This window comes from Athene noctua, chromosome 1 (genome assembly GCF_965140245.1).
Source record: "Athene noctua chromosome 1, bAthNoc1.hap1.1, whole genome shotgun sequence".
NCBI classification, from domain to species: domain Eukaryota; kingdom Metazoa; phylum Chordata; class Aves; order Strigiformes; family Strigidae; genus Athene; species Athene noctua.
This window is the reverse complement of record NC_134037.1, coordinates 131,674,771-131,693,706: the sequence shown is the minus strand read 5'-3', so window position 1 is coordinate 131,693,706 and position 18,936 is coordinate 131,674,771. Positions and strand designations below refer to the sequence as shown.

Sequence of the window (18,936 nt, the reverse complement as noted above, 5' to 3'; positions counted from 1 at the left end):
CTACTCTACTTCTTGGCTCAAAGCAACATCCTGAGGTCCCAATACTCTGCTAGGGAGAGCTGAAGGTCAATAAGGTGTAGTGACTTATCAAAAGGTCAAGATAATACCATCTCATCCTATTTTGAATCCCACCCTCATGCTAGACCCTTGCAACAGGCTACAGCACTTCATCTGTTTAGTTTCAGGACAGCAGAACTCCAGAAGTGACACTAGATACATCAGTCTCCTGCAGAGCTGCAGCTTCCCAGCCCACTCTATAGCGCATGAGTTCAAGGTCAGACCTTTCTCAGCACAGCTCTATGGTGACATGGTAGGCACAGGGGTGAGTTTTAGAGCTAATGAAAAACTGAACTATTTCTTCCTGAATCTTTGTCCTCAAAGAAAACATTGCACTGGGCAAGCAGGAGACTCCTATTGTCTTATTAGGACATAAATACAGTCAGCAAGTGTTTAATACAAATTTATTTGCCATAGATAACTACAATAAGTCAATACAGCTTATATATAATAGAACCACCAAAGTCTGTACTATACATAAGGCATGCAAGCTAGGGGGGAAGAGAGAGCAAGAGCTCTTTCCCCTTTCCCCAACACAGATAAGTGAGAAGAATGACCACAAGTCTGGAATTTCAGTCTATTGCAGGATTTCTCACACCTAGAAGGCTCTCAAAACATAGAAGCAAGTTACAGCAAGATCCTGGAAAAGGAAACCTCTAGTTTTCCACAGAAGAACACTGTTGGTTCTCTTTGTTCAAGTCATTCCAAGCACAGTTCCCAGATTTGAGGTTCCTGCTCAGATCCACTGTCACTTCCTTCTTCTCCCCAAGGTTCTCTCCCAACACATGTCTCTTACCCTAGAGAAATTAAAAAACCATACAGTGTAAAACACAAGTTAACTGAGGGTTAGCTAATTCTCAGTGGAACACTTAGCCCATTTTCAGGACTTTCAGCTCCAGCTCTCTTGTGACAAGGTCTGAGAGTGATGGACTTACTTCTACAACCTACAGAAAGAATGCATTGAAATAAGCAATATAAGGCTAAAAATACAGACATTGAACAAGACTTGGAGACATCTAGGGACAAGACTGACACACAGAAAAATACTTACAAAAATCAACAGGCTCTACAGGCCTAGGAGCCCACAGTTCCAAACTGTGGCCCTACACACTAGAGAAATTAAAGGATTTAGGGTTTTTTTCAGCCCATTCTCCCTCCCCGTTTTGCCAATTATTAGGCCTAGCATAAAGGACACAGCCAGCATAAAGATGGACCAATAACCAAACTGTATTTGAGATAAAAGGGTCAGTACATGGGTGAGCACTGGGGGTACAAACAAGTCAGATTATACATAATCAACATCAATCCCACTGACCCCAACAACACCACCACACAACCAACAATGGGTGGAATAAATGGTGAAATGCAGTCTCCCATAGAAGGGACAGGAGGAAACCGAGTCAAACCAAATACATAAGACCAAGGAAACCACATACTGAATCTCTACACAGCCCACGTTTACAAAAGTCAGACCTGACTGGAGCCCAGTTCCAGGGAGACAGGAGGTCCTTCCCCAACAGGAAACTCTGCAAAGTGCATCCACCTCACAGACAGACACTGCCCCTTCCTGCAAGTGGTCCCAGCTTTTATCCCTAAGTGGGACACCTGGGGCTCATTTACCCAATGGCTCTCCCTGCCAGGCCGGCCGCACCCTGGAGGGAAGCTTAAAGGTAAACTCACCCCCCCTTTGTGAAGGGCTGTGGGAATCACCCATATGTCAATTTGGGGCTTGGGGTTGAAACCCCAGCATTTCACTCCCACAGTATGAATCATTAAGCTTTACCTGGCGAGGGGCAGAAGCACTGGGGGAATTATCATCTTGTATGATGCTGAGGGGAGAGCGGCCAGTTCCACCAGATGTTGCAATGATTTTGTTGTTGGTCTTGCGCCTTACAGGCTTGCTCCCTAATGACAGAAAGAAACATGTCAGTGTGTCACGACAAAGTTAGAGGATTTTAAATGCCTCATGACCTTTATGATCTGGCTTCCTTGCCCGCACAGCAAAGACTGTTACGCAAGGACTTCCAGGTAAAGGCTCACAGAAAGGTTGAGGTTGGAAGGGACCTACTGGTCCAACTCCCCTGCTCCAGCAGAGCTATCTAGAGCCAGTTGCCCAGGACCATGTCCAGATAGTTTTTAAATATCTCCAAGAATGGAGATTCAGTAACAACTGTGGGCAACCTGCTACACTGCTTGGTCAACCTCACAGTGAAAAAGGGGTTTCCTGATGATTGGATGGAGCCTTCTATGTTCCAGTTTGTGCTCTTTGCCTCTGGTCACCACTGACAACAGTCTTGCTCTTCCTTATGTATACCTCCCCTTCAAGTATTATACATAAGATCCCCTTGAGCCTTCTCTTCTCCAGGCTGAACAGTCCCAGCTCTTGGCCTCTCCTCATCAGAGAGATGCCCAGGACAGTTTTCCAAAGTGCAGTCTATATTAAAGACTCTCAGCACCACTCAGGCACAGCATTTAGATGCACTTCCCACCTTGCTCCCCAGCTCTTCCCAAGGAGAAACTCCAAGGTCCCGCTGAATAGGCCTCCATGACCACTAGCCTGTCTCAGACAAGGAGAGAGCTGCCATACCCCTCTTGATTTTGACTACCGATTGAAAACACTTTTCAACGCTTGAGGGAAAGTAGGTCAACAAAAGAACAGCTCCCAAAGGGGCCACCAGCTGCACAGCCCCAAGGCCAGGCTATCTGAGGGGGTGGGAGACAGCCAAACCAGAGGGAACGGACACAGTATCTGCGACCAAGCAAGCCTAGAGAAGGTACACGCGCCCGAGGGGGCTCCTCTCAGGAGCCGTGCAGCTCCTCAAGTACACGGAGTGTGTTACCCCCATACCGAGCACTTACCCGAGGAAAAGCCGGGTCCGGCAGCGCGCGCTGGCCGAGCTGGGGCCACGTCGGGCGACAGCGGCCTCTCTGCCTCTTCCCGCGATGCGACGGTCGCCTCCGGGCCCGGGGAGCTCCGCCAGGCCGGCTCCTCCGCTGCCGGCTCCCCGGCGGGACAGGCCGCTCCCAGCGGCGACGGCTGCTGCGGCGCAGCCTCAGCCCCGAAGGCCTCGCTGAGCTGCTTGACCAGGCGCTCCACGCTGTCTACTGGGGAGAGGGGATGAAGGACGGGGTGAGGGGAGCCGCCAGGCCGCGCCGGGCAGCCCGCCCCTCGCCGGGGCGACCTCACTCACCGCTCGACTCGGCTCTCATGGGCGTGCGGGAGATGCCGGGCGTGGGTGAGCGCGGGTCCCGGTCCTGGCAGGCGCCCGCCGCCGGCTCGGCGAGGCCAGCCTGAGGGCTGACCGCCGGGGAGCTCAGCACCTGTGGAGAGTGCAGGCGTGAGGGCGGCAGGCCAGGCCAGGCCGGGCCGGGCCGGAGGGCGAGCACCTACCTCGATGGGAGTGCGCAAGATACCGGCGCTGGGCGAACGGGGATCGCTGACATGTGCCAGGTGCCTGTTACAGGGGGCGGCGGGAGTGGCCAGGGCGCTGCCGGAGACCCCCATAACGGCGAGCGCCCAACCGCGCTGCTCCCCCGCCCCACCCGCCGCAACGATTCAAATCTCCCGCCCGCCGGGCGCCGCCGCTCCATTGGCCCCTGCACGGAGGCGGGGCTCCGCTCCGCCCCACCTCTGGCCACGCCCCACGAGTCCCGGTCTCCCGCGGGGCCTCCCGGCGGCTTCTCAGCCCCCTCCCCGGCACGTCCCGCCTCCCCCGCCGTCAATCTTCGGGGCTCTCCCCGCCCCCGCCCAGCTCTACGTCGCTATTGGCCGAGGACTCCGGCACCGCCTCCCGCGGCGGCAGAAGGGTGGCTGCGATTGGGCGAGCCGGCCGAGGGTGTGCCGTGGGTCTGGCCCTCAGCTTCGCTGCCGGCGCGGGATTGGCCGGAGCTCGCCTGACCACGCTGCCCTCTGATTGGTTAGGGTGGGGCTGTGGGCGGTGCCGCAGTGAGCCGCTGTCATGGCGGAGCTGAGCGAGGCGCTGCTCTCGGTGTTGCCGTCCATCCGGGTGCCCAAGGCCGGCGACCGGGTCCACAAGGACGAGTGTGCCTTTTCCTTTGACACGCCGGTAAGCGCGCCTCGCGGCCGGCCCGCCTGCCCGCCCCGCCGGCCTGCGTCCCCCCGCTCCGGCCCGCTCCCGGCTCACCCGCCCGCCGGGGGCCGCCGGCGCAGGGCGCGATGGGACTTGTTGTTCCCCAGCGGCCGGGTCGGCCCCGCGGCCAGGCGAAGCGCCGGGTCCTCGGGGACTACGGCGCCCGGCGTGCCCCGCGACGTTCCTCCCGGCCTCCGCGGCGCGCTGGGGGCTGTAGTTCTGGGGCCGGAGCGGGCGTGGGCAGGTCGCTCGCCCCGTTGCAGTGGCGGCGGCCCCGCACGCCTGGAGAGCGGGTGCCCCCCGACACCCCGCAGCCCACCCCCCTCCGCCGCTGCGGGGCCTTGCCGGGACTTGTAGTTCGGCGGGGGGCTAGGACGCGCCTTGGCGGCGGGGGGCGGGGGGGAGCGGGCGGGGGTCCCGCCCTGCCGAGGTCCGAGCTGTCCCTCCGGCCTCTCCGCGTGGCGTGGCCCGGCAGGCACGGGGGTAAGTCGGTGCTGTGTCATTAAGATGGCAGTGGTCCCTTCTCCTGCCGTCTCCACCCCGCCGGCATCCCTGCTCCTCCCTCCCTACCACCGCCTGGCCTAGGCGGACCTGGGGAGGCCCTTGGCGGCCGGAGGGCGAGATCCCCCCTGCCTTGGCCTCCTCCTCAGGCGCCCGTCCGGGCCGTGCCCCAGCCCACCAGCAGAAATGGACTGCGGCTGGAAGATAAGGGTCCTTCGAGGAAGCAGCACACGGTAGCCTGGCCCTCTTCCTTTCCCCGAGCCCCACGGTGACGCCTGTCCGTGCACTCCCTCCTCTGACTCTGTCCCAGCTGCTTAATGTTGGGAAGCAGGCTGAGAGCTTCTTAGCAGTGTCCCTCTTTTCCAGCCTCTGCGTTTGGCTCCCTCGCCTCTTCGATTTAAAAATGCTGAGTGCATTGTGGTGTTTTCCAGGTGCTTGTGGGATGGGGAGGGCTCATTCTGTATACGTTTCAGAGCTACTCGCAAGCTTTTGAACGCAGCAGCAAGAATGAACAGTGGTCTGTCAACCTTCCTCACGTTGTAATTTGGCAAAGTTCCCTATGGTGCTGGGAATTATGTTTTCAGACGGGGGGGTGGCACAGTTTTGTTAGTAATGATTGCACCATGTTCTGAACGTGTGAACTGTGCGTGCTAAGAACCTTTTGTGAGACAAGCTCCTGAGGAAGCTCGGGCTTTCCTGATTTGATAGCATCCTGCCATAAATGAACAGGCAAATAGGTTTTCAAATACGTCATCTTGACGGGAGTACCTGTTCTTCTAGGACATCCAGACTGGGGTTTACCAGCTTATTTCTGACTAGCTACTGAGTGGGTGGCATGTAGGAATGAGCTATAGACATGATTTAATGAAGAATGAATAGTATTCCTAGAGGTAACTCTGTGCCTATCCTAGCAGTTGGAATGGCACTCTTTACCACCTCCCTTCAGTTTTTATCTCTCCTTCCTTCCAGGAGTCAGATGGCGGCTTGTATATCTGCATGAACACGTTCCTGGGCTTTGGGAAGCAATATGTGGAAAAGCACTATCAGAAAACAGGCCAGCGGGTCTACCTGCACCTCAAAAGAACACGTAAACCGGTAAAAATTAAAAATATATACAGTCAAACTTGTTCTGAAATTGAGAGCTGGGATACGTGTCTTTATTCAATCAGATACACAGTTTTCTCTCTTCAAATATAATTTATGTTTTTCTTGGTGAATTGAGGTACAGCAGTTCTTCAGCTTTGCTTATGTTGAATTGTTATAAGAGTTGCCAACACTATTTCTGCCTGGCCTCCTTCTGTTTTCACAGCAGCTTAATTTCGATCCTTGAGGCTTGCCTGTACCCCTAATTCTATTTCCCTATTTCTTCTCAATGAAATAGAAGGAAGAAGACACCAACTCTAGTGCTGGGGACCCCCCAAGGAAGAAACCAACTCGCCTGGCTATTGGTAAGAAAGCACTTGTGTATTGCATTGTTCTTGTTTCGGACCAGTCCTCTGGAGCTTCCTGGCTTTGTGGCATGTCTCTTTTGCTTTTCCTGGGCTAGTTGAAGCTATTATCACCGACCTAATTCAAACTTCATGTTTTCTAGTGTGTCCTGGGTGAGCAGTTTCTGCAAAACAGTTGTTGAGGTGGTAGTTTTGTTCTGTGTTCAAAGTTGCATGGTGTTTTCTGTAGATAAATATGTTTTGCGTCTTCTCTTAACTCTGTATGCCTGACTCATCTTGGTGTGGATATAACCAGTGTGGGGCTGCTGCTTTATATGGATGCATCCAGTGTGAGGCTGAAGTGAGTTTGAGAAAATGTCTGAGAAAAGTAAGTTTGAAGTTTCTGATAGAGAAACTGTTTTTCTTAAACTTCTCAGATATTGAATTAGTGTTATTTATATAGACGGGGCAGAAGTGGGTAAATGTCTTACTAACATTTTTGTCGTGATAGCTCTTTGAAATACAAGGGTGATATTGGAGGAAATACATGTTAACATTAAAATATTAAAAACAAGCCCTTTTTTGGAAGAACAGGTCTGGTGTTCCATTATTCTCTTGCACCGAATAAAAAGGCTTTCATGGCAACCAGTGAAGATGCTGCTTAGTTTGGAGCAGTCTCGGCTAGTAATTTCTGAACCATTATGAGGTTCCATAAAGCAGGGGATAGGAACATTTTTAGCAGTAACAGGTTCTTGGCTCACGGGAAGCTGGCCACTAGAGGGAAATCCAGAACCTGGACTGTGCACATCCTGCTTTTTGCTCACATTTTCCCTGGCTGTGCCATTGTGTAGCAGACGCCCGTCAATTCCGCTGCTGCCACAAGGCAAACACCAACAATAAGACTTTGAGCTGCTCCCTGTTTTTATGGTGAGGTGAACGAGGTCCCAAAGGTCAATTCTAGCAAAATTGAGGCTAGAATCTACTTTTCTTCAGATAGCCGGTGCTTTTATGTATATAATCAGTCTGCATTATGAGTTATTTTTGCATCCTCAGTTCTACAAAGGCCTTGAGACAAGTGTTGTCACTGGGTCAACAAATAGCTGCCTGTGATAACACCTTAACAGCATGGATGGAACAGGAGAGAATAAAAGGAAGTATTACCCCTGTAAGGCAGTGATCTTAAGTCCAGGAGAGATTTTTTTTCACCTCTTTCTTAGCTAAACTGTGGTGGTTTAGCTAATCCTGACATGGGAGATTTTTTTAAAGTACGAGAAAGATTTAGGAGCAAAATGTTGTTGTCTGCAAAATGTAGCCCTTGATCTCCCCGTACCTCAGCTTCTTTCTCCATGAGAAAAAAGTCTGTAGTGCTTACCTCCCCTGCCTGTCTGTGGTTTGAATGACTTTTGGAGTCTGTGGTGGTGAGATACAGCCATGGAGAGGGAGGCAGTATACCTCATGGCAAGCTGTGGGCTATATGTGGGGGAAACAGGGCTAGGAGGGAGACAGGCTGAAAACCCTCTTCCTTGTCTGGATCCTCGAAAGGTTCACATAACCACCTGATGGGACCTCACCCATCTGTTTTAGCTTGTTTAAGAGTTGAGGAATTGTGTAATACCCTCAGGGATGGTGTATTGCTTTACTCTGTGAAGTGATGACAGCACGTGTCTCTGGGATGTGCTGAAGAGGCACAGAAAGGGATTATCTGGGTATGTGGTTTCATGATGCTTGGACTGTTTTCAGATATTTCTAAGATCACCTGCAGCATCTGCATTCATACATAGCAGTTTGTGCTTAGTCTAAAAATCATAGGTATCTGAGGAGAGAGTTGCAGGAGATATCATGGGAACCAGGTATTTTTGTTAGTGTTTTAACCAAATGCAGTAATGGTTATCAGAAATGTGTCACATACAGAATTCTTGAGGCTGAGGTATTAAACAGCAAAAACTTGTATTCCCTTCAGAGATTTGTTGCAGTGACAGATCTCTGTTGCAGAGATCTATTGCAGTCACAGCATGCCATTTTTAAATAGATAAAGGAAATGCAGGTAAAAAAACCCATGGGGGTTACGTCTGCTAGTAAGTAATGGGTCTTCTGCCTGTTTCCTTCTGGGATGTAAGGTGTCAACATTTGGAGAACAGGAAAGGCCAGGGTTTTTTCCTGAGTACCTACATAAATCAGAAACTGATCAGTTTCTTGAGTGATCTGACAAAAATATTACTTTTTAGTGAGCATCCATCATGACTCTTGGCCAATGACCTGTTTTGTATGGACTCTTGTTTCTGTTGCAACCTCTGGAAGGCATGGCTAGGTGCCCGTGAGAAACGACTAGCACTTTTTCTGTAATTCTGGATGTTCTGGTTCCAGAGGAACTCCTGGATCTCCTTGCTTAAGTTCAGAACTCCAAACTGTCCTTACTGGAAGAGGCAAGAAGCAGCACCTGGCTCCTTAAAGATGCTAGTAGACTAGAGACCTTCACACTGGGTTAGAATATGATCCCTTCATGCGCATCTCTGTTCATCGCATTGGATATACTGTGCAGGATGAACAGCAGTGCTTTATTATCGCTCTGTTCTGGTGACTCTGTCTCTAGAGCAGGTCTCTTCTCTGGTTGTAGTCAGGGTCTGGAGATTCCATTAAGCGTCTAAAAAGAGCTGGGAAAAGCAAACCTATTGTTGCTTAGGCTTATATTTGCTCCCGTGAAGTCCACACCTCCATCAGAAACTTTGCGATCCAGAAATAGAGGAAAGATTGTGGATCACTGATCTAGAGCTTTGCCTTATTTCATGTAAGCTATGGGCAGAGAGGCCTCGGAAGCTATTTGGTTTTACCTGTTACCACAATGTTTTTTCTTTCTGTAGGTGTAGAAGGTGGATTTGACATCACGGAGGAAAAGTTTGAATATGACGAAGATGTAAAAATAGTCATTTTCCCAGAGCATTTGGATATTCCTCGTGATGGGCTGGAGGGGCTACCAGACATGGTCAGAGACAGGGTATGTTTGGGTGGAGGGCTGTGTTTTCTGTTGGTAAGGAGGAAATGCGCCATTACAGGGAAGGAACCACTGGCCTGTAAAAAAGATCCTGCAGAGCTGCAGTAAAGTCTCAGCTTGCAGTAAACAGGGTTGTCCTACACATTTACACAGTGCTTTATATTATGGAGCCCTGGCTTCTGACTGAGGCTCCTGAACGCTGCCCTAGTACAACTGCCTTGCTGATCTGAGCTTAAATGTGGAGTGTTGTGGCACTGGAAACTTCTGTCCTCATGCCTTTCATGTTTTTTTTTCCTGCTGTCCTAATTCCAGATTGCCAGTGCAGTTGAGGCCATCCTGACAGCAGATTCAGCCTCACGGAAGCAGGAGGTGCAGGCTTGGGATGGGGAGGTTCGGCGTGTATCCAAACACGCTTTTTCCCTGCACCAACTTCAGAACGATGTCCGCATCCCACCATGGTGAGCATAGTACTGAAACTAGCTGTATCGCTCTGTGTCCCAGACCTGCTCCTATCACCTATTTCTCCTGTCCAGATGAGACTTCTTTCATGAGTCTCGGAGTGTGCCTTGGCGTAGTAAATTCAGGGGAAATGGCGAACTAAGGTATTTCAGGATGCTCAGTGTTCTGAAGTAAAAGAGGAATGAGACTGCTCATATTGTGGTCAGTGGGTAGTAATGGAGAAGGCTTGCGAGGTAGAACCCAAAGGTTTTCACTCTTAATTTCTCCGTTCCTTGTCAACAGTGGCTGGAAGTGCAGCAAATGTGACATGAGGGAGAACCTGTGGCTGAACATGACCGATGGATCCATCCTCTGTGGTCGGCGCTATTTTGATGGCAGCGGTGGCAACAATCATGCAGTCGAGCATTACAGGGAAACTGGCTACCCACTGGCTGTGAAACTGGGAACAATTACTCCTGATGGAGCTGGTGAGAAGGGGGATCCTCTGAGGGTTATAGATGCCAGGCACTACTAAGTCTGACTGTGGTTTCTGACAAGGGGAGTCAGGGAGGATTTCCAGGCTGTTGTTGCCCATCTTATGGCCTGGAATATTCAGTGTCATCCTATCGGGAACTTTCCCACCCTGACCTGCTTCTTGTGGTGGGCAAAGATGCAGCTGATAAAACCTTGCTTTCCTCCTCCCCTCCCTTGTAATTTGAAGAGTTTTAGGATAGTTATCCCAGTTGCCATCTTAATTTCTGTGGTGGGATGTTTATCAAAGAATTTTGCATGCAAAGCCTGGGTAGAGAGTATGTGGCACAGTAACCCACTTTCCTCACTCCAGACATACATGTACTTCTGTACCTTAATCAGTGACAAAATTGTTTGTCTTGTCCCATGTTTCGGAGGCATCTCAGTGTTCTGTCTGTCATGCTACTCTCCTGAGAAAGGAGAGGAACCCCAACTACTCCGTTTGTCAAAACTCCCAGTTCTGAGCACCCTGTTCTCTTCATCCAGCAATGAATGTTAGATCACAGGCCATGATCTCCTTTTCCTCTGTGTTCCTGCATAGATGTCTACTCCTATGATGAGGATGATATGGTGTTGGATCCCAACCTGGCAGAACACCTTGCTCACTTTGGGATTGACATGCTCAAGATGCAGAAGGTAAGGGGAGGTTCTTCTGTAGGCCCAGAGCAGGAGGGAAGGAATTCTGATGTTTCTTAGCTGGGTTCCAGCTTTCCATGGCTATGCAGAACCTTTGCTGTTCAAGAAACCTGTTTTTTTATCAGGCAGGGAGTTGTCTTGTCTGCTTTTCTTCTTTCATTGCCTTTTTTGTCTGTCTTCCCTTCCCTCAGGTTTCCTTGGGGCTCTGTGTCAGTACTGTGGGAAGGGAGGTGCCCAGGCCATGAGCTTCGCTCCCTAGGTTCAGTGTTAGTGTGTGATTTCCATGCCCCTTTAGAGGGGATGGTTCAGATTTCTCCCATGGTTATCATTCTTCCTTCTGTTGCAGGTGTTCAGATATTTGAAACCAGTTCTTGTATTTTTCTTCTCATTTAATAAAATAGAATGGATTTGACTTCTTCTTATGTTTCTCTATGGCGTTGCCCTTTTCACACCTCTGATGTTCCCTTGAGTCTTCCTTGATGGTTTTTCCTGTTCTTTTCCTCTGCAGACAGACAAGACAATGACAGAACTGGAAATAGATATGAACCAGCGCATTGGAGAGTGGGAGCTCATCCAGGAGTCTGGTGTGCAGCTCAAGCCCCTCTACGGGCCCGGGTACACTGGTATCCGTAACCTGGGCAACAGTTGCTACCTCAATTCAGTGATGCAGGTGCTGTTCAGTATCCCAGACTTCCAGAGAAAGTAAGTGAGCTTAATCACTCCTTTCCATTAGCCTGAGATACCCTGGGATCAGTACAAAGGTCTCCTAGAGCTAGGAGTTTCTGTTACAGTAATTGGACTCAAAACTGTGTCTTTACTAGATGACCCTGTATGTCCCTTAGATCGCTCTGTTTTCCTGTGCAGGTATGTGGACAAGCTGGAGAAGATATTCCAAAGTGCACCTTCGGATCCCACACAGGACTTCAGCACACAAGTGTACGTAGAGTTTTGGTGAGAGAAGGAAGGCTGAGGCTGCCTGGGTGCGTCCCCTCTGCGCTGCTACAGTGTGCTTTGCTGCAGGTTTCTCCCTCAAGCCTCACCTCTCTGTGTCTGTGTCCATCACCAGAGAGACTGATCCTCAGTGATCAGTAAGGATCTAAGCCAAGAAATTTCAGCTGAATGCCCTAGATGGAGAGGACAGAGTGCACCTCAGTGTTCATGAGAGGCTCTTAAATGTATTATGTGGGGAACGCAGTACCATCTGTTACCACGGGGGGATTTCTGGTAGGCATATTCTGTCTGCGTAACAGCAAAAAGATGCTTGTTCTCTGCAGTGGAGGGAGATGGCTAAGAGCAAAGAAATGTATAGATTTAAGCAACTTTATTCTCAGTGGATAATTTACATCCGCTTAAAGAGTCTTCCTGCAAAGAGATATTGTGCGAGCAAGAGCAGGAGAATATACAGAAGAAGGAAGACAAGATTTGGGAGGGTGTTGTGTTTTAAACACATGAATTCTCTGCTACATCTGCTCTAAAACAGCAAAGCAGTACATGGAGGTTTGGGGTGGAGGAATGGAAGGTGGCATTTGTGGAAGGGAGTTCAGTGGTAAGGGAGGATTCTAAATTTGGACAGCCTGGGGTGAGGTGTTCACTGAGGAGGGGATTAAGTTGAGACAGCCAGAAAGATTTTTGTGGGCAAAAGGAAGAATTGGTAGGGTTTGGTTCCAGACAGATGGCAACAGTGATGGGGAAGAGCTGGAGTGAGATGGGAGAGTCTGAGCATAGGAGGAAATCGCTGAACATTAGTGTTGTCCAATAAGTGCCTCATGCAGTCATTCTTAATCTTTCCTCTGGGAAAATGTGATCAGTCTGCTTACAGCAATGCTATTTCTGGCTCAGACAGTTTCACACTGCCCTATTGTCTCCTGCACAGTCAGCTAGATATGCTGCTACTTTTTGTCAGCCTGCAGCTTAGTCTGGGTGTTACGCAGCTGCTCAAGCACCAACTGCCCTTTGGCAGGGAAAAGGAAGCTGTTCCTTTATGTTCTTCCCACTGTGCAAGCAGTGGTTGAGACTAGTAAGTCTTAGTAACTTTCAAGTCAAGGATGTCTCGTGGGACTGGAAAGCAGACCAACATAAGATGATCTTGGCTGGTGCAGCAGAGAAAGCTGATCTCTGTGAGATTGTCAGTCCATGGCAGTGGGTTGATATGGCTTCTAGAGTATATGGGATTAAAGAAACCATTTGGGTGCTAACGGTGACTTCTTCATCGTTCCAGAGCCAAACTGGGCCACGGACTGCTTTCTGGGGAGTATTCAAAGCCAGCTTCTGCAGAGGGGGAACAGCCGCCTGATCAGAAGGTGAGACTTGGACACAGCATCCTCCTGATGTGTGTGTTGCTCGAGGTTTTGTGTGTATTACATGGGAACAGACAGAAAACCCTTTCTGAAGAGACATTCTGGGGCTCATTCCAGGGCCCTGTTACCAGAAGAAAAAGCATGGCTGAGGGTAGAGTGCTCCCTGCTGGGGTAGACGCTTGGCAAATGATGACTGCCTTTCTCTTCCGCTTTGTTGTTTGCAGGGTATGCAGAATGGCATTGCTCCACGCATGTTTAAGTCCCTCATTGGAAAGGGGCATCCAGAATTTTCCACTAACCGACAGCAGGATGCCCAGGAATTCTTTCTGCACTTCATCAATATGGTGGAGGTAATGGTTGAGTCAAATCATGGGAAAGCCCAGCTTTGTTGGCCTCCTGCAGCAGGATGTGAGGGATGGAGGTGAAAAGCTGACAGTGGGAGCAGAGGGAGGGGGAGAACCAGGGGTATGGGCCAGTTAGCACCTGCAGGAGCAGAGGGAGAGATGCTCGGGCATGTTTTCAGGCCTGATTCCTTGGAGGAATCTCTTTTGTGAATGGCACAGCAGGAGATGTAAATCGTCATTTTTAGGAGCAGGAATGGCATGGGTTCCTGGGGTACAGAAATCAGCTCTAGTTTACTCTTTGCTGTCTTTTTCCAGTGGACTGGGTACAGAAGTAAATACGCTTTAGCCATGTCCTGCGTGGAACCACTGCTACTGCAGATACTTATTTCTGCCATTCTGATGTTGCATCTATCCTTCTAATCTCTTCTTCAGAGGAACTGCCGCAGCTCGGAGAACCCTAACGAGGTCTTTCGTTTTCTGGTGGAGGAGAAGCTGAAGTGCCTGGCCACAGAAAAGGTGAAATATACCCAGCGTGTGGACTATATTATGCAGCTGCCTGTGCCCATGGATGCTGCACTCAACAAAGGTCAGTGATCTGCCAAGGCCAGAACAGTGGCAAACACTATATTTGAACATTGTAATTTATTATTACAGAACTCCTTAAATGAGAAAGGGACATCTTCAAGGACTGGCTTTGCCACTTCTGAAGCCAGATAGATCCTTCACCTGCTTTTGTGGGATTGGGCTGATTTCTTCAGAGGTGGTGTGACACGTTGATGTCCCTCTAGAACCTTTCCCTCCAACACCACAAACTGGGCTGTGATTCAACAGCAAAACAGGACTGCAATAGCAGAACAGTGCTCTGGAAGACACTGTCTAATTTTGGCTCTGTTCTTAACGGCATGTACCTACAGGCCTATTCTGCCCCTGGGTGTAGCTTACACCAGTTGCTTTGTAGGTAGCTAGAGGTGGTCCTTGACTCCTCTGCTTTATTCTCTAGATGAACTACTGGAATATGAGGAGAAGAAGCGGCAGGCAGAGGAGGAGAAGCAGCCACTGCCTGAGCTGGTGCGAGCAAAGGTGCCTTTCAGCTCCTGCCTAGAGGCCTATGGAGCTCCAGAGCAGGTGGATGATTTCTGGAGCACAGCCTTGCAGGCCAAGTCTGTGGCTCTCAAGTGAGTGTGTGTGAGTTACCAGCCAGGCTATGACAAACTGGCAATAGCTGCATCTTTGGGAACTTCTTTGAATTGCTCGGGGAAGAAGTGTTACTGAAGTTTTGTAGTCCTCCACACCCTGGTCCCCTGGAACATTGAAGCAGAGGGGGAACCAGTCTGCCAGCGCCAAAGTGATTGCCCCCAAGGAATTACAGTGGGCAGAACAGCAGTGCTAGCGAAATCCTTACCATTGGATTTCAGCTGCTGAGGGGCTATGAAAATGCAGTGATATTCCAGAAAGCTAGCAGCTTCTATTCTAAATTCAAAATTTAACTTTAAAATCAGTACTGACAGGATGGCAACACTGGTCTTGCATGGTCTCTAAAAGGAAGCATGGTCTTTAAAGGAAGTTTTTAGCCTTTAAAGTTTGAGCAAGACACTGACTGTAACAGACACATGAGTTATTGTGAAGAGTGCTAACTTAAATGCTAATAACAAGGTTTAAAAACCAGCTTTAATTTGTCACACTGCCTGCAGCACATGCAACAGTGCAAAGGTGTAGTGAGATTACAAACTTAAGCAGCTTCCTGCTGTGATGCTACTGACTGTTCTTCTGCAATGAAAGAGTAGTCCTAAAGAACTGGAAGTGTTTTTCTAACACATATTCTGTTATTAAGCAATAGCTACTATCAGCAAACAGTCAGTAATGCAATCACATTGAACGGTAACATTTTGCTTTTAAGTGAGTTGTGTTCAAGCACTTTGTAAGAATTAGCATTGAATATATACTGTTGCTTAAATTAATTTTACAAATTACAATTATCCCCCCAATAATAAGTATCTGTCTTATTACTGCTTCTCCCTTCACCAACATTCCCTTCTTGTTTCATAGATTCCAGACACCCTCTCTCTCAGATTGTCTGACTAAATAATATTCAGTCAAATTCAGTTAGCTTAAAATTCACTGCTTCTGCTTTGTATCTGCAGAAGTGCTCTTGTGCTTGAAAGCCTGTCAGTTCCTACAGCTGTATCTGTTGGTCTAATAAAAGGTGCTATTTCCGCTGCATTCCTTAAGGATTAGACTTCTAATTAAATACTAAAATCTGAGGAGGCTTGTAAAATGCAGGATTGGAAGATAGAGAACATGTGCTATTTTTCCTCATCCCCCAAGATTTTGTAAACGCTGCTTTTCATCTCATCTTGACAGAGCATCTGCTTTAGAAATGGTTCTGTGAGCAGCTTTAAGCTCAGCATAGGAGGGCTGCAGCAATTGTGTATTCCCCCTTACGACATGCCTCCACACTACTCGCTGATTTCTTGTATCAACTAGGTGCCCTCAATCATTGCTGCCGAATTATTTAGAAGTATTATTTATCTCTTTCAGAACAACACGGTTCGCCTCTTTCCCGGATTATCTGGTGATCCAGATCAAGAAATTCACTTTCGGTCTGGACTGGGTGCCCAAAAAGCTTGGTAAGAAGGATGAGAAGTACGGAGCATATAGAGATTGGGAGTCATATATGGGTGTTGTTGACGTTACTGCAAAGAAAAAAATACCCCAAAAGGAGCTGCAGACTGTAGCGTATTGCATCCCCAGGGACTTACCCTTCCAGATCTCCCAACTGAGTCCTTTGTTTCTGCCCCTATGGGGAGGCTGAGCAAGACTGTATCTTGCAGATGTCTCCATTGAAATGCCAGAGGAGCTGGATATCTCTGCACTGCAGGGAACAGGGCTGCAGGATGGAGAAGAAGAAATGCCAGACATCGCACCCCCACTGGTGACACCAGACGAGCCCAAAGGTAGCCTGGGGTTCTATGGCAACGAGGACGACGACTCCTTCTGCTCCCCTCACTTCTCCTCTCCAACATGTTAGTGATTCTCCTCCTCTCTTCCTGATGCCTGCCTCATGTCCTTGCTCTCCCTGTCTTGTCTGCCATGCTAGCCGTTTCCACCTGCTCAGACTTTCCCTGTCCCTCTGTCAGTGAACGCCGGCTGCCTCCCTTGCGTGCCTGTTATGCAAGGGTGTTATGCAAGGGAGTTTGTTGATTGTTGTTCTGTGGAAGATGGGTAGGTGGCATGTCTAGTGCATTTAGATTGGACGGAGCTGGGGTTTATACAAAATTTAACTGGTAGAGGTATTTTATTTTCACAGTGGCAGGTGGGGTTTGGAGGGTAGGGAAGAGCCAGTGCTCCTGAGCTCGCGAGTTGAATCCTTTTGTCCCCTGGGGTGCCTGTGTGTGAGACTGTGCTGCTGAAGAAGAAAGGTAGTGAAGGTTGAGAAGAGCACAGAGACAGAACTTGAGTGAAATGAAGCCGGGGAATGGTGGCTCGGGGGGGGGGGGGGGGGGGCGGGGGCTGTGTGACACTGCACAAAACGGAACTGGCAGGGCTGGGTGGGTGTGGATGGCTCTAATCTCTGTCCTCCCACAGCGCCCATGTTGGATGAGTCAGTGATTATCCAGCTAGTGGAGATGGGCTTTCCCATGGACGCCTGCCGCAAAGCTGTGTATTACACGGGGAACAGCGGGGTGGAGGCTGCCATGAACTGGGTCATGTCACACATGGATGATCCAGGTAGGAGACTGCATGGCCGTGGTGAAGCTTGTTGCATCTGGGCCATTGTACTTCCTGTCCCACTACCACAGTAGGAAACTGAAGTAGTTGGGACCTCTGACCATATCTCTCTTGGAGAGAGCTAACTGAGCTGTGTTCTGTTTCCTGCTGCAGACTTTGCTAACCCGTTAGTTCTCCCTGGTTCCAGTGGACCAGGGTCAACTATTGCCTGCCCAGACCCACCTTCAGAAGACAGTGTGGCCACCATTGTCTCCATGGGCTTTTCCCGGGACCAGGCTATGAAAGCGCTTAGAGCCACAGTGAGAGGCGGGGGTGACATCAGAGTGCAGGGGTATTGTCAGGAACAGGGATTCCCAAGTTCACAGTCTTCTCTTCCTTCCAGAACAACAGTCTAGAGCGTGCTGTGGATTGGATCTTTAGTCACATTGATGACCTTGATGCAGAAGCTGCTATGGATATCTCAGAGGGGCGCTCAGCAGCCGAGTCCATCTCTGAATCTGTCCCTGTGGGTCCTAAAGTGCGCGACGGGCCTGGAAGTGAGTTCCAAGCAGTAGGAGTGTGGATTTGGGGGTGCAAACTCAACGTGGCTTTGTCCTCCCTGATCCATGCAGTACCACAGGTTTTGGCAGCAGCTGCTGCAGAGCTGGTCTGGTTGTTGAGGTGGAAGCAGGGAGGAAAAGGAGAGGGATGGCAAAGTAGGGTCTGAGAAGCCAGTAGGAAACAGGCAGAGGAAGCGTCACCAGGTGAAAGATGGGAAGGGCTGTGCTGCTTTTTCCAAGTCATGCTGGGGGAGGCTTTTTTGTTCTTCAGGCTCCCATTGAAAAACCAGGTTCCAGTCTCTGTGCAGAATCGGAGCCGGTGCCGCTGAGCCATTGCCCACCCGGCACCCGTCAGCAAAATAAACAGTTGAAAGAGAGAAGGCAGAGTGGCTGTTACCCTCTCCTGTTCTCCTGCACCAAATCCTTACAGTCACACTTGATGGGGACCTACTTCTAAATTATCATGCAGCAGAGCTTCCTTCAGGGATCGTTTTCTAGAGGGGTCCCTGCACAGGGGGTGTTTCAGGGTAAGATGCCTTTCTTTGATCACTCTTCCATTCTCCTCTCAAGAGTATCAGCTGTTTGCCTTCATCAGCCACATGGGCACTTCGACTATGTGTGGACACTACGTTTGTCACATCAAGAAAGATGGCAGGTAAGGGTTTTTCACAGTGTAAGGAGACTCTGAGGGACAGTTTTAAGTCACTTTCTTCAGACGTTTTGGGGGGTCGGGGATGAGAGCAGGCGAGGGGAATCGAGTCATGTCTCAGCCACAGAATGGTGTCCCTGAGCTCCCCTTTTGCGTGTTGCAGGTGGGTGATCTACAACGACCAGAAAGTCTGTGCTTCTGAGAAGCCCCCCAAGGACCTGGGCTACATCTACTTCTATCAGCGGATTCCCAGCTAGAACATCGCTTTGCTGTGTGCGATGGGGGGAGCGCGGGCTGAAGGTGTGGAGGGGAAGGGGTGGGGACAGTGAGGATGAGAGTGGGATCTATCTCCCCAGCTCCTCTTTCCCCACTGTTCCCTTCATGGCTTCTCAGTGGAGACGCAGCGGGACACAAGAGTTCCCTGACGAATGGAGGGGGGGGTGGGGGGGCGGTGCTGGAGCCCCCGCGGAGGGGGGCCAGGGAGGGGGGGGGGGGGGAATAATCTGTTTCTGTAGGAAATGCCCTCACTGTCCCCGCCCCCCTGTGACACACAGCCCTAGTGCTTTGCTGCTTGGTGGGATGACACCGCCTCCTCGCTGTCTGGAAGGGGAGGCGGGGGCTTGTGTGTAAGTGTGGCTTGTGCACGGGGGGGTGGGGAATGGTTCCTCCTGCCTGCCCTGTCGGGCGAGGGCGGGGGCAGGCACCGGG

General features: G+C 50.1%; 2 protein-coding genes across 9 annotated transcripts; one reads left to right on the top strand and one right to left on the bottom strand.

Moving 5' to 3' along the window:
* Positions 1-93: 93 nt before the first annotated feature.
* CDCA3 (cell division cycle associated 3) lies at positions 94-3,663 on the bottom strand. 3 transcript variants are annotated; one of them, XM_074895981.1, is made up of 5 exons: positions 3,449-3,663; positions 3,249-3,378; positions 2,917-3,162; positions 1,841-1,962; positions 94-854 (listed from the first exon to the last, which is right to left on the bottom strand). In XM_074895981.1, the coding sequence occupies exons 1-5, from the start codon at positions 3,560-3,562 to the stop codon at positions 714-716; spliced, it is 753 nt and encodes a 250-aa protein (XP_074752082.1). In that variant the 5' UTR covers positions 3,563-3,663; the 3' UTR covers positions 94-713. The 3 variants fall into 3 exon arrangements, with proteins under 3 accessions (XP_074752082.1, XP_074752091.1, XP_074752099.1); XM_074895990.1 differs by having other exon boundaries at positions 2,917-3,159; XM_074895998.1 differs by lacking the exon at positions 2,917-3,162.
* A 245-nt stretch (positions 3,664-3,908) lies between these two features.
* On the top strand, positions 3,909-18,649 carry USP5 (ubiquitin specific peptidase 5). 6 transcript variants are annotated; one of them, XM_074895876.1, is made up of 20 exons: positions 3,959-4,124; positions 5,619-5,744; positions 6,031-6,097; positions 8,935-9,068; positions 9,378-9,523; positions 9,807-9,991; positions 10,576-10,670; positions 11,179-11,372; positions 11,535-11,606; positions 12,889-12,970; positions 13,192-13,317; positions 13,744-13,897; positions 14,312-14,486; positions 15,850-15,938; positions 16,143-16,265; positions 16,897-17,040; positions 17,194-17,339; positions 17,423-17,576; positions 18,150-18,234; positions 18,392-18,649. In XM_074895876.1, exons 1-20 carry the CDS (start codon positions 4,017-4,019, stop codon positions 18,483-18,485), a joined length of 2,499 nt encoding a protein of 832 aa, XP_074751977.1. In that variant the 5' UTR covers positions 3,959-4,016; the 3' UTR covers positions 18,486-18,649. The 6 variants fall into 6 exon arrangements, with proteins under 6 accessions (XP_074752019.1, XP_074752009.1, XP_074751988.1 ...); XM_074895865.1 differs by having other exon boundaries at positions 16,143-16,334; XM_074895897.1 differs by lacking the exon at positions 3,959-4,124 and adding an exon at positions 4,521-4,631 and having other exon boundaries at positions 16,143-16,334.
* Positions 18,650-18,936: the final 287 nt, after the last annotated feature.